The sequence below is a fragment of the Kogia breviceps genome, chromosome 18 (assembly GCF_026419965.1).
Source record: "Kogia breviceps isolate mKogBre1 chromosome 18, mKogBre1 haplotype 1, whole genome shotgun sequence".
Lineage (NCBI taxonomy): Eukaryota > Metazoa > Chordata > Mammalia > Artiodactyla > Physeteridae > Kogia > Kogia breviceps.
This window is the reverse complement of record NC_081327.1, coordinates 23835960-23850514: the sequence shown is the minus strand read 5'-3', so window position 1 is coordinate 23850514 and position 14555 is coordinate 23835960. Positions and strand designations below refer to the sequence as shown.

General features: G+C 35.4%; 1 protein-coding gene across 1 annotated transcript in view; it reads right to left on the bottom strand.

Annotated features, from left to right (window-relative positions):
• Nucleotides 1-14555, bottom strand: part of LONP2 (lon peptidase 2, peroxisomal) — a 97486-nt gene that overhangs the window by 28807 nt on the left and 54124 nt on the right. Inside the window, exons 9-11 of the mRNA XM_059043895.2 lie at nucleotides 10591-10741; nucleotides 8405-8531; nucleotides 4957-5090 (exon numbers count right to left, since the gene is read on the bottom strand). Of these exons, the coding sequence (XP_058899878.1) occupies nucleotides 4957-5090; nucleotides 8405-8531; nucleotides 10591-10741 (412 nt within the window). The remainder of the gene's footprint in view (nucleotides 1-4956; nucleotides 5091-8404; nucleotides 8532-10590; nucleotides 10742-14555) is intronic.

Below are 14555 nucleotides of genomic sequence, written 5' to 3'. Positions count from 1 at the left end.
AGCTTCCTGTTTTGGTTACAAAGGAGTCATGCTTAAAATAACCATCCTAAAGCATGCTGAGGGTCTGAGAAGTCAATGGCAGGAAGCCACAACAAAGAGCCCTGAATGCAGCCCAGCCCAACAGAAGATGATTCCTCCAGAGAAAAGGACCCAAGAAAGGCTAAGGAAAAAGCTATGCTAGCAAATGAGTGGGATGTAAAGTGAGGAAGGCCCATCAGAATGCGGCTCTCCTCTTGCTGACAGCCAAGAGTGTGGTGACCTAGGAAAATTAAAGCTAATGAAGGAGGAGAACAGTACTGTAAACTTTGAATATTTTATTTTGATGCATTTTAAACTGTGAAGTCTGGAAAGGATACACCAAAAATTAAGGATATTATATCTGCCTGTTTCCCCTATATTAGGTTGATTTCACTGTCCTACATAAGGCAAACGTATCAGAAAAACAATACATGTCGAAATGCAACTCAAACTGGGACCCAGACTGAACTAGAGAAACTCCTAGAGTTAGATCTGTGGTCTAGCCAGCCCAATGTTTTGTGGCCAGTGGGAGCCCAGGGCATCTATCATGAGAGGACAGGCATGTTTTCACTGACATCAAATCCTAATGCTTGTGACTCATACCACCCAACCACTTAGCCCTTTTTCCAATCTACAGCTTCTGTTTTCTTATGGACTGGGAAGTAGACAGCTAAGTTTATAAAGATGTGTCTGTTAACAGAGTCAAATAGGCAAGGCTTAGTGTTTATTGGGGAATTCTGTGAGGGGACTTATGAATCAAATCAGAGTCAAACCAGACAGCTGCTGAGAATCCTACTCAACCAACATTTTATAATAGTCAATCAAGTCACTCAAAGGTACAAAACAAAGGCTATAGAGACTGGTAATTCTTCATAGGCATTTTTTCTACCTCCTTTGTCTATCGTCACTATTTCTATTCAGCATCTTCCTGGAGGTCCCTGCTAAAAGGTATAATGATCAGAAAGGAAAAAGTAAAAACTGATATTATTTGCGTTTGTGTTAACTGATGGTATATGTAGAAAATCCAAGAGTCTACAGTAAGAATTAGTAAGTCAATTTGGCAAATTTGCTGGATACAAGTCAATGTAGTATTCCCATATACTAGCAACCAAAAAAACTAGAACATTAAAAATTAAAAATACTATTTATAATGAAACACACACATAACACACACATACAGGGATCAATTAACTAGGAGTATATTCAATATCTAAAGAAAATATGCAAAAGCTCACCACTGAAAACTATTAAAACACTTAAAAACATTTATTAAGACAAATAAATGAAGCTAGTCATGAACTGGAAGACTTGATAATATTAAATTGTCAATTCTCCCCAAACTAATTTACAGAATCAACCCAATCACAATCAAAATATCAGAAGGTGTTATTTGTTTATTTACTTATTTATTGGTAGAGACTGACAAACTGATTCTAAAATTAACACAGATGTTTGATGGACCTACAATAGCCAAGGCAATCCTGAAGAAAAACAAACCTGGAGGATTTACACTACCGGGTATCAAGACCAAATGAGATACAGTCATTCTTGAAACCGTGTTTGATGCTGCCACGGGAAATTTCATCCAAAGTACCCACCACCCACTTACCATAAGTCAGCTAGCTTAATTCATTTTTCCTTTAAGTGTTTATCTAAGATCTCCATAACACAACCACATACATATTGCTTTAAGTTGACATTTTAAAAGCTTATTTATAATAACATCTAACACACTTCATGAATAACTGTTAAACCTGTTAATTTTGTCTCTTTTTTTTCCTAAGCGATTTTTCAGGTGACTTCGATGAGAACAGTTAAGAAACTAACATCTTGAGGTACATTAAGTTTAATGTAGCTTCTCCAATGAATACCATATTTTTCAAAAATAATTGAGAATGATCCATATTCTGAGAAACTTTATAAAGATTGGTTATAAAGTGAATCTTTCTTTGCTGAGGATAATTTTTGAGGAAAAAATCTTACTAGATATTGACCGGCCATATATGGTACATGAGTGATTGAACAAATGGACATATGCCTAAATCTTTAGAGAGAAACATCCAAATCTGCAAAACTGAATACATGGAACATGTGTGTCCTTGGCTAAAGGCAGGCAAAAGCAGAATCAAACTTTAGCCGCAAACTTTTATCTTTCAACCCAACTAATATCCCAGAAAGGAAAAGGGCAATTCAGAACACACTAATAACATACAGAGAAACATAGGCAGTACTGCTTTTATGAAATAATTCCCATACTTTACAGGGAAATGACCAAAACCATAAATATTCCTCCTCTAACACAAATCAATTGGAAATCTCACCCGCCTTTTAAACTCTGTTATTTGTTCTGACAGTTAAGACCACACAAACACAAAGACAACTGTTCACAGACCAGTATTTCTGGGCCTACTCCAGAAAGTTTGTTCGATATGCTGAGGTTTCTGCCTGTCTTTAAAGCTTGTGGCCTGAAATTACTTTTCTTCCTGGCAGCAACTCTAGGTCCAGCAATACTTTTAACATTAAAAATAGCTCCCTCACTGCATTACTTGAAATTTCTAAAACAACTTCTATTTTAGACTCTAATTTTATGTAATTCACTTCTTAATGAGAAACTTTCAGTTACTAAGCTAGCTGCATTTGAACTTTGTGGCATGAGGACCCAATAGAGACTTTTTTTTGGTAGAAATTTTTCTTTTGGCTTGGTTGAGGTCATAAACATCAATTCAGGATACTTTATAATTATTTTACTAAAATCTGGAGGAGAGTCACCTACAGTAACTCCAGGGTATCTTACAATGTAAGAGCCAGCTTGGAGTCCATGTATCTCTAATAAGAACTACAATCAAAATCATCCTCTCAAGAGACAAGTACTTGTCCTAATTATTTATTCATATGGATGTCCTAGGTAATATCTTAACCACCCAAGTCAGCTTAATTAACTATGTTGTCTTTTACGATTTGTTCTGTGAATCATGGATTAAAAAAAAAAACACCAAATAAATGTTACCATGAAACACTGGATGTTCTCACACAGTTCACAAGCTGAACAAGTTCTTGAGTATTTCTGGGTTACCTTTAAATAGCTAATGTGGTCACAGACGTTATTACAAATATGCTAATGGATGTATATAAGCACTGTATAACTATGGAACGCTTAACATCAAATCTCTCTGAATGTGTTATTATAAATTCCAAAATAAACTGTCTAAATCCTAAACACAATTTTCAAAACGTGTTAACCAGATAAACTCATTTCATTCTCTGCCTTTCTATTATATCACACACAAGAACAAAAGAACACAGGCTCGGGTACCAGAGGCCACAGCACAAAGGTAATGTTCTAAGAATAAAAAGGGGAAACTCATGAGGATCTAGCCCTTATATTTAGAAAAGGAAAAAAGAAAAATACATGAGTTCTACACTGTCACTGTCAGCTACATTGAGTGACACAATTCTTAATAGGCTATCACTCACCTAGGGTACTTTTTAAAAATTCAGATTTCTGAAAATGGTGGTCTGAACATGTGTTTATCTTTAAACTTCCTCTCCAAATCCTATTAAAATGACAAGAAACAAACAAAAAGGATAAACCCACAAGAACAAAAAGAATAAGAAAGAAGAAAAGAGATGCTGACAACATTTTGGATAAGCGCAAGTAGATGGGCAAGAAGTAATAACCACTTAGCAGGCTAGAAAATGTGGAAACTTTAATGTCTGTGAGGGTGGGGGTGCGGTGGTTATCCACAAAGGCTCAGGAATTTGAGGTACTCCTGAAAAGATGGGTGCGAAGTGGGACTAAAGACAACAAGTTTTTTAAGTCTGTGTAAGAAATAATTATGGGTTTAAGATCCCTCCCCTACTCCACCTCACAAGGGCCCTGCCCCTCCCCAGTTCAACAGAAGGTGGGAGGTTCAGTCTCTGGAGAAATGAACCAGTGAGGTTCTAGGCACAGTGTGAGCAGGGGTGAAACACATGTGAGGAAGAGGAGGATTTGGGAAAGTCTACTCTTTGGATGATACTGTGGTTGAATGTACTGCGCTTAGCAACAGAGGGAGAAGCAGGGAAGATGTTTAACTGCATCTGTTCTACTGAGCTTACCACAAATTATATGGTTTGTGATAGGGTTCGTCAGCCATATTCATCAAAGTCCTTTCTAGAAAGAGCTATGGAAATGGTAGACCATCTAATAACTCTCTTTACTATGAAAGAGTAAAGAGATTCTCTACTACTCAAGTCATGTGTGTGAAAGCAAATTTTGGCAACTAAGCAGCAGCATGGCCTGGAGCAAGAAGTTAAGACATTTTAACTGGGCACCGAAGGAAATGTCCACATGTCATTAACTCGAGGAATAGACTCCTTCTCTTTTTTTCCTTGTCACCACCTCCACAATTATTTTTCAAAGAAAAAATAGTTTAAATTACATCTTAAATGTGTACATATCAAAGAAAATGTGTGAGAAAAACAAATATTACACATGAAGCTATTCCAGAGAACAAAGATCTGCCCTTGCAGTACTTGGACAGCTTGGATTTTTTTTTTCTGTTTTTTTTTTTTTTTTTTTTTTTTTTTTTTACTGTTGTGTAGCAACTTTCTATGCTATAAATATTGAATGACTTAACAATCTGGATCAGAAGAAAAAATGAGAATGCCAGAACCCAAATATAAAGTGTACCATCATTACAAAGCTGGAGAAATAATATCCCTAAAGCATTAATACTAAGTATTATTCCTGCTAAAACTCGTATTATTTGTAGAAAAGAATCCTCTTGATAAAATACATCAACCATTAAGTTTTATTTACTCACTGGATGCATTTACCAGTGGAGAAATACGTGCCATTGCTCCAAGGACCACCCCACACTATCCCTCCACATCCAACTTTTTTTGCCATTGACCCCTCGTCACCAAGCCTGTGGGCACCAGATCAAAGTCACAGACCTTCTCCCTCAGCCACATCAGGATGGTCCAACCTGGCTTCTCTGTGCTGTCCCTCTGCCACCTTCACAGCAACGGCTCGGCAAATGGCCCCCAGCTTCCTGTCCAGTGAGCGAACCCCTGCCTCTCTGGTGTACCTGCCATCAAAGAAAAATATTTTATTTTTGGCTAAATACCACCTGTAAAAATAGAAGTCATGTGATTAACAACTATACTAACCACCTCACCTTTAAAAATTCCTCTGTAAAGTATTATTTCTTAAGTATTCAGAGTATTTCCAGCTACAACTTTTCCTTTTATATAGAATATCTTGGACTATTACGCTATACTTAAAAATGAATTATTGGTTCTTCAATTTATAGAGCCAAAGTAAATTTAGCAGCACATAAAACACGATTTACTCCTTGATGATATGTGTAAGAGCTTTCTTAAAATCTGTCGATTTAAGAAAATTCTGATAAATTTATTAAACATGACACATTGCTGAAAGAATCAGAAAAGTAATTTTTTTTCCAAACTAAGGCAAAAATAATTTGAGACAGAAATCTAGTCTTTACCTGGAACTGTGCTAATTACCTCTATTTCATTGTAGAGACGTCTAAAGAAAGAAATATGATCATGATGCAAGCATTGTGATATAGTAGAAAAGGTTCGAAATGTGGTTAAGCAGAGCTGTCTTAAAAAACATATATGTTAGACTCAAATTCCATAAGCCACTTCATAATCCTTTATACAGTACAATCATTTCTGGTCACCCAGCTCTGGATGAGTTTGAATGGACAGCATCAGCTAGAGAATGCAGTTTTATCTGAAAAACTGGATTTGATTAGGCAGTCAGACATATATTCAAGACTCTGGGGAAGCAGATTTTTTAAGTTCTGAGAAAAGACAAATAAAATTCTTGGCTAAACACTCTAAAGTAAAAATCTAATTTCAATCAAAGGAATAGGAAGATAAAGGAATAAAGTCCATACTATACAAATGCATGTAATTTCAGTAAGAAAGAAAATAAGGAGGCACTTTAAAAATAAACAAACCAACATGTAAAAACAAAAACAAAAACCCAATGTAGCTTCCTAGAAAACTATTTGATGAGCTCAGATGAAAGGGTCTGGACAAAAGATGAAAGAGAAGGGCCTGAAGATGCTTACAGAGGGATGGTGTGAACATGCAGAAATGGCACCAGGAAGTTCAGAATGAACTGGAGCTTGCCAAAAATAATAAGGACATCAACAACAAAAAAATACTTCTTTAGGTGTTTAGAACAATCATGGGCTAGGAACTAATGCAGACAGTATAATATTAACAGCGACTGGAGGAATGTAGACACATCAACCGCTGGTTTGGTTAAGTAATGTTAAACCAAAAAAGGAAGAATCACCAGTGTCAAATAAGAATTGGTTGATGTTTCCTAACCATGACTAGATGATCATGAAGACGCTAATTTTCAGAGGACATAAAACTAACATACTGGATGATAATCACGATGGAAAAAAAATCAATTTGCTGCAATGGTAGCTGAAACTAACATGTATATTAAAATATACATAATAGTAAACGTCTACATCTGGGCTAGAGGATAACCTAAAAAAGCTAAGAATCTTGAGACACAGTCCTAAAATAATATAGTCAGAATAAGAAAATCAGTGGTCTTCTTACACCATGAACTGTTTAGGCTATGTCTGAAACACTGAGTTCTGCTCTGGGTGTTTATTTTAAAAGAGACGACATCACAGGAAGCATTCAGAAGAAGACTAATCAGGAAGGTGAAAAGTCTTGAAAGCGGGTCAAGAGGAATGGTAAAGAGAATAGGAATATTTAGCCTGAAGAAGAGAACATTTATGGGATGTGGACCTGACAGAATTTTTTTTTTAATACCAGAAAGGCTGTACAAGGGAGGAATTAGATTCTAGGTGTACAAATAGGGCAGAATGAGAAACCTATATGGAGGTGAGTATAAAGACTCTTTTATAACAATTATATTTACTCACCAAGGAGTGGTTTGCAGTAAGCACTGTAATTCAAGCAGTCTAGTTACCCTGGGAGGTAAGGAGGACTAGATGACTTCTAAGACTTCCTCCCCTCCTCCCGAACATTATGGGTCTATGAGTACAACACAGGAAAAGATGAAAAACATCTGAAAGATGAAAATCTATGTCCTGAGTTAGGTAACTCACTAAATACCCAAAACTTGCTTGGAGTAGCAAATACCTGTGCTGTTTTTATAAATATTAAAACTGCTCAGAGAAATTTCCTAATGTTCACAGCTTTTAATAGCTGATGTTTTGAGCTAACAAGTATATAAAAAAGAAATAACTCTCCAGGCAACAATTGGGAAATACAAATAGTGATTATTCTTCAAGTCATTAGTATTTAGTTCCAGACAAGCTATGAATGGATATTTTTCTCTATCACTCATATTTTACAGATGGGGAAGCTATCAAAAAGGTTAAGCGACTTGTTGAAAGTTACCCAAAGACATGAGAGGTATTATCTGGAATAATGATATTTTTGGAAGACTGGCGCAGAAATCACCTACTTTATTTCCCCTGGCATTATCCGCACAATAAATCACAAGTTAAGAAAAGGAACTCCTAGGTCAGATTGAGTCTTACTTGTTTCATAAGTAAATTTAAACAGACTTCCTTAAGAAGGCTGGCTTAGATCAAAAAGCAGCCTGACTGGCCAAACTCTAAGTCAAAGTTCAAAACAGAGGGAGACTTCATTTCTTTTGAAAAAACAGCGGTTACTGGGAACGGGCTACATGAGGAGTCCTGGCAGCCTGACACAATTTGCCAGATGATGCAACAGACATGCAATACTGAGCCAGGAAAACTGTGAGAGGCTATTGTAGATAGAAATTCTCAACAAGATATATTTTCCATTCAAACATGCAATCTATAAATTAGACTCGGCAATACTCGACTCAGATAATTTATGTGCTGCTTGCCATGGGCTTAACCACTTGGTAGCTAACTAGGGAAAATACCTTCTCTATTGTTCTGGTGTTAATTCTGAAGATGAAAACACTAAGGATTTTTTTACGTCTCTCAAAGAGAAGAAGAGAAAATCTGACTAACTTAAAATTGATGTCTGAAAGTACCATCTCACTTCTCAGGAGAATTCAACTTTCAAGATCATGGGACATAAAAGTGTCTCAATATTTTCCATGTTTTTGGTTGTTAAATTTATCAAATTAATCCCTTATATTGCAACAGTGGAAAAGTTGAAATTCTGGCTCAAATGAAGTCCTTAGTTAGCTATGAAGATACTCTAAATGCTTTCCCTGTGAATTTCTGCCTAATACAGAGCCCTGTGTAAATCAGTAGTTATGGAAATGCTTGCTGGGAATCTGTTGGAGAGAGAGAAATGGATGCTGTGAGTTGACAGTGAAATAGGAATCTCCTTTTCAGATATGAACATTATTGAAGCCTCAGGACGCCTGACTAACCTGGTGATGATGTCGAGCGTAGTAACCTGAGGGATCTGAATCTGCTGAGGAGTCAGCCCATGCTGTTCCAGCTGCTTCGGGATCAAGTGCCTGTGGGCAATCTCTATCTTTTCCTCTTGTGTATACCCTGGAAAAGAAGCGATTTTGCTTTGTAATTATTCACATTGCTTCCACAGTGCCATGCTTCATTAATAAATCCAACACAGATGCAATGGATCTTGGATTTAGAATGAATTTAAGTATGACTTCAACTAAGATTATAATCAGAATAAAGAAATTTAATCTCCAATCAATAATTGTAAAAATTTCCAACTTTTTCACAAACAAAACAAGCACTTACTAAATAAGCAGTGTTTGAAAGTCTTCTGATTAAATGATATCTCTCAAAGAAGAGGAAAAAATCTCAGTTTCATTAACTTAGAGATAATTACCTTCTTAACTCAAATGTGAGTTTTTATTATTTAATAGGAAAATAATACATCCCTTTTCTTTAGCATAATTTGACACATAATTGAAAAAACTGACGGCAGCAACAGCAGAGGCCTCAAGACTTCAAGGGAAGAGCTGCAAAGGAGCTATTTCAGAACCCCGACTATAAACTTTAGCAACAAACAAAACAGAAACTAAGACTTCTCTATAAAAGTTTTATTCCTTACATGTTGGAATTATACATATAATTTATACATTTAAAAGACTTCATGGTCTTATCTACTTAAAAGCCTCAACGAGTATAAATTTACTTTGTCTTTAAAACAAATGTCCCCCACAATAATTGCCCCTTTCCATTTAACAAGCAAAAATTAAAAAGATGAATTGACAAGGCATCTTTTGAGTAGAAAAAGGAAATTAAAAACACCAGAAAAGCTAGAAGGTAGGATAACCAAAACTGCAGAAGAAGGTGGCATCATATGTCCACCTCTGCAGCAGCTGCCCTGATTATTTCACTTCACGTTAGTATATCTTATGGATTTTGATTTGGAGTTTCCAGGTAACTGGATCTCATTACTTATTTATTTTAGTGTTATAAATAGGCACAAAGCAAGTTTAAAATTCTCCACCAGGGCTTCCCTGGTGGCGTAGTGGTTGAGAGTCCGCCTGCCGATGCAGGGGATACCGGTTCGTGCCCCAGTCCGGAAAGATCCCACATGCCGCGGAGCGGCTGGGCCTGTGAGCCATGGCCGGTGGGCCTGCGCGTCCGGAGCCTGTGCTCCGCATCTTGAGAGGCCACAACAGTGAGAGGCCCGCGTACCGCAAAAATAAAAAATTCTCCACCATATTTTAAAATTAAATATAGGGACCTGCAGGGTTCACAGATAACTAAGAAATCCAATTATCATTTACTAGAGGGTGAAAATATATTTCAGTTTAATATGAAATATATATTTAGATTATATTCTACTTTTATTTTAAAAGATACCCACTGACATTTGATCTCTTCTAGGGAAAAATAATTCTGAGCAATTTAAATAAGGTGAAAACACTGGGATTTATTTAGTGTTAGTAACTAAAGGACTTTTTTTTTACACACTCCAGTGAAGGGGAAGACATGGTAAAAAAAAAAAAAAAAAAAAGTATATAACTACTTGACAAATTCAACTAAAAAGAATTTAAAAGAACCCTGCACTTTTATATAAAAATGAGGCCAGTTGTAATAAAGAGAAAGTTTTAGGACCTATTTCTTAACAAAAATAAATGATTACACTTTCCAAGAGATGGTAAAAACTTCAAAATCTGATAGACAGGAAGCTACATTGGGTATGTAAAGACCTATTTTTGTGTTTTAGACACTAACTTAAAAAAATTATCTTTATAATTTTAGAAATTGCTTCAAAGAAGAATATCTTGTTTTCCATAAAAATGATCATTCTTTTATGCTAAGTTAAATCTGAAAGTGTTATGTTGTATACAACGTACATACACTCTTGTCTGTCATGGTTAAAACAAATAAAATTTTGCAAAATTCTGTAGACTTTGAATCTACAATATATAAAAGCTGGTTTATATGCCAGATTCAGAACTTCTGAAGATCATACACTGGCAAATCAACTTTTTACTCAAAACTCCACAGCTTGACCAGTTTTAAAGAGTTATGCTCAGAAAAGCAAGAAATAGCTTTTTATTGATCAAAATAATTATTTAACAATCATTATTTAACAAAATAATGATTTTGTTTACAAATCAAGTACCTGGCACCTGAATGATCTCCATTCTGTCCAACAAAGCAGGTGGAATAGTAGCAGTGGTGTTGGCAGTAGCTATAAAAAGAACTTGGGAAAGGTCAAAGGCCACGTTTAGATAATGATCTGTGAAGTTATGGTTTTGTTCAGGATCCAACACCTGTGGGAGAACAATAAACATTTAAACAGATTCAGTAGTTCCAAAAGAAAGCTGTATAAATTAAAACATGATATTTCTGCTCAATACAGTTAGTTTGGGAAATATGGGGATAACACTAAAAACTAAAACTAAAATTTTTTGAACATATGTAAGCACAAAGAAGCAAAAATTAGCCATTCAAGCTGTTCTCAAATCTACTAATGACTCACTGTGTGGCTATAAAAAAGTTATCAATCCTGCAGAACAAGTTTCCCTCTTGGTAACACACCCTCTCTTAACTGCTATGGGAATATTAAGTAAATGTGTACAGCATTTTGAAATTCTTAGGTAACAGATAAAATAATAATTAGTATATTCCTCCTCAAACATTATCAGAAAGTCTTTAACAGGTTTTTTTTTTCTTTTGGTTGCATCATGGCATGTGGGATCTTAGTTCCCTGACCAGGAATCCAACCCATGCCCCCTGAAATGAAAGCACAGAGTCCTAACCACTGGACCACCAGGAAACTCCCCTAACAGTTTTTTAAAAAGTAAAACCTTTCTGTTTATAATGAGCAAAATATTACTATCTCTTAAACATATTTTAGTTGGATAAATGAGAAAAATTACCAATTAGGTTCTTAAAACGTTGAACAATTATATGTTAAGGAGAATATACCTTCTTAGATTACTGCTCAAATGCTCCAAGTCGTAGGCACTCGCAGTGAAGAGGTCTATACTAGACTTAAAAGAGGGCAATAAGTGGCTTCCACATGTTCTGACCTTCAACATATTACCACTTTCACTTAGACTAGGTTAGGATAGATATAAATAGGTTGACATGCACAGGCAAAAAGGAAGCAAAATGACTAAAATACTTACCACTCACAATTTTACTATATAACCATCTTTTCCTTGCTTCTGATTCCCTTTCTAAAGTTTTACTTGTTTTTAAATATATCCACAAGTTAATTCGAAGCCCCTTACTCTTGAAAACTCTTGAATGTTTAACTTTTGTTAAACATTCATTGCTATTGGCAACTCAGTGTGTATCTAGAATACAATTCCTAGAAAGTTCTACTATTCATATTTTCACAAGACTTAATTATGTTTAATGTTATAAAAATGTTACTTTCAAGTCATCAAAGACAATTCTAATTATGTTCAGCATAAATTGGTTAAGTGTAATATCACTGTCTACCAACTACCTGAAAACTGTTCATCTATGTATGGCAATCTTAGTTAAACCCACTGTCTAGTTAAATAAAAATCTATCATTTAATGGCTATAATTAAATTTAATACATACATGTTGGATATGTTACTGTTCAAGTGAAGTAATTTTTTTTTTCCTTTAAAATTTTAAGACACTGAGGTTTGGGGACTTCCCTGGTGGTGCAGTGCTTAAGAATCCGCCTGCCAATGCAAGGGACTCAGGTTCAAGCCCTGGTCCGGGAAGATCCCACAAGCCGCAGAGCAACTAAGCCCATGGGCCACAACTACCGAGCCTGCGCTCTAGAGCCCATGAGACACAACTACTGAGCCCGCATGCCACAACTACTGAAGCCCATGCACCTAGGGACTGTGCCCCACAACAAAAGAAGCCACCTCAATAAGAAGCCCACACACCGCAACAAAGAGTAGCCCCCGCTCGCCACAGCTAGAGAAAGCTTGTGCACAACAATGAAGACCCAATGCAGCCAAAAGTAAATAAATAAAAAATAAATGAATTTATTTTTAAAAAGACACTGAGGTTTTAAAAAGTAGAAAAATTAATAAAGCAAGGTTCCTGAGTTATGACTGAGGTCTTTTGAAGTGTATTATAGGATACCTAGGTTATGAGGACAGAAAATCAGTGATGCCCAATTTGCCTACCTCCATCTTTTGTTTAGGAAAATACAAAAAGTTATGTAGAGTTTAAACAGCATCAGAAATACTAATCATTAGTCTGCCAGATAAAAAGCATTTCTAGGAACCACTACTCAGATGAAACCTTACGGTAAACTGGTGAGTTCATGGATGGACAAGAATTACAGTCAGAACTTTTTAGCCATCAAACCTCCACTTTTCCCCCAAACTTCAGAGCCAGGGCTTCCATGGCCCAACTCACCCACATAAAAGAGCAGATTCCAAGAATGACCAGAGCTGTTTTTTCTCTTCTCCTGATTAAAAGGTATTTCTACATAAACCTGAAACTATAATTCCTACCTACGGAGTATGACTAGGAATGGAAACAGCTGTCATATGACATTTTATTCTTAGGGACGTGAAGTCAGAGGGGTGTTAAACTCTGGGAAGAGGTGTACACTGAGAATTTTTCTTCAGTAAGTTTCTGGCAAGAGAAGAACTACAGATGTTTGTAGGCAATCCAGGAATATACTCCACTTATTACACATGATGTGGCAACTGTCATCTTTAAGTATGACAGTAAGGTGATACTTTTAAAAAGTCTATATCTTTTAGGGAGAGATGCTAAAAATATTTATGAAAAGATATGATGTCTGGAATTTGATTCAAAATAAACAAGAGTGGGATGAGGGAGAATGGGTAGGAATAGATGAAATAAGATTGGTCATGAGATGGTAATTGTTAAAGGTGGGTTATAAGTTTTTTGGTTCATTATCCTATTTTCTCAACTTTTGTTATGGTTGAAATTTTCCACAACAAAAAGTAAAAATAAATAAATAAAGTAACTAAAATCAACTCTGGAAGCCACATACAAATACTATAGAAATTAAATCAGTGATGATGACAAAGTTGAGAAAAATGTCCAGATAATAGAAGAAAAAGGCAGTAAAGCTATGTAGAGGAAATATATGGAAAAAATAAGGCTATCTAATTCATAGCTAATTGATATAACTAAAGAAGAAGTCTTAGCAAATGTAAAATCGGATATAAAGAAATAACCGAGAAAATATTCTAGAAGACTCAACACTACAGATTGAAAAGCCTTAGACTTCTCTTGTGCAATAATAAATGACAGAATGTTAGGATAACAACTACAGAATTTTCAAGCAAACTTATGACTACTTTAAAATGTTTAAAAATATTTTATTACACAGAATACATGCCACAACACATAAGATACAAAGGATAACAAAGTGAATACCTGTGAACGGACTACCCAATTGTGACTACATCTGTATTTTGTGTTTAGATCAGTGGTCACCAAAGTGGAATGTTTAGAATAACCCACCAAAGTGCAAGTAGAAATTATGAGTACATATATTCATCTTTATGTATCTATAAATACTAGAAAGAAATTAGTTTTTAAAATATTTAATATACAAAATGAAGTAATGCCCTTACTTGGCATACACGTTACACACACACATGAGATATTCTAAGAGAAGAGTAGAAATCCCATAACATACCAGGCTGATGTGGGGCCCTCACTCATCTGCTTTAACTGTAATTATAGCACAACTGCAGTCCATGTGTGCCTGATTAACTGTTTTTACAGAATACAAATGGATGAATGGAGTGTTTAAAAAAAATTCCTGCAAAATATCATTAAAGATAATAGAGGCAAAGATGTGAACAACAAGAAAATGATAAGAGTTGACACTTTTACTTATGGAATAAGCTTTGATAGCCACATTATAAAATAAAAACAATTATCTAATTAGAATACATTGTTTTCACTAAAAATAATTACTTAAAAAATTTATTCTGTGTGTGTTGTACATATAAATATCTAACATCAGTACAATGGTACATTTATGTTATGTTTATATTAAATATTTATCCTTTGTTATGGATTGAACTGTGTCCCCTCAATGTGACTATATTTGGAAATAGGGACTTTAAGGAGGTAATCAAGGTTAAAAGAGGCC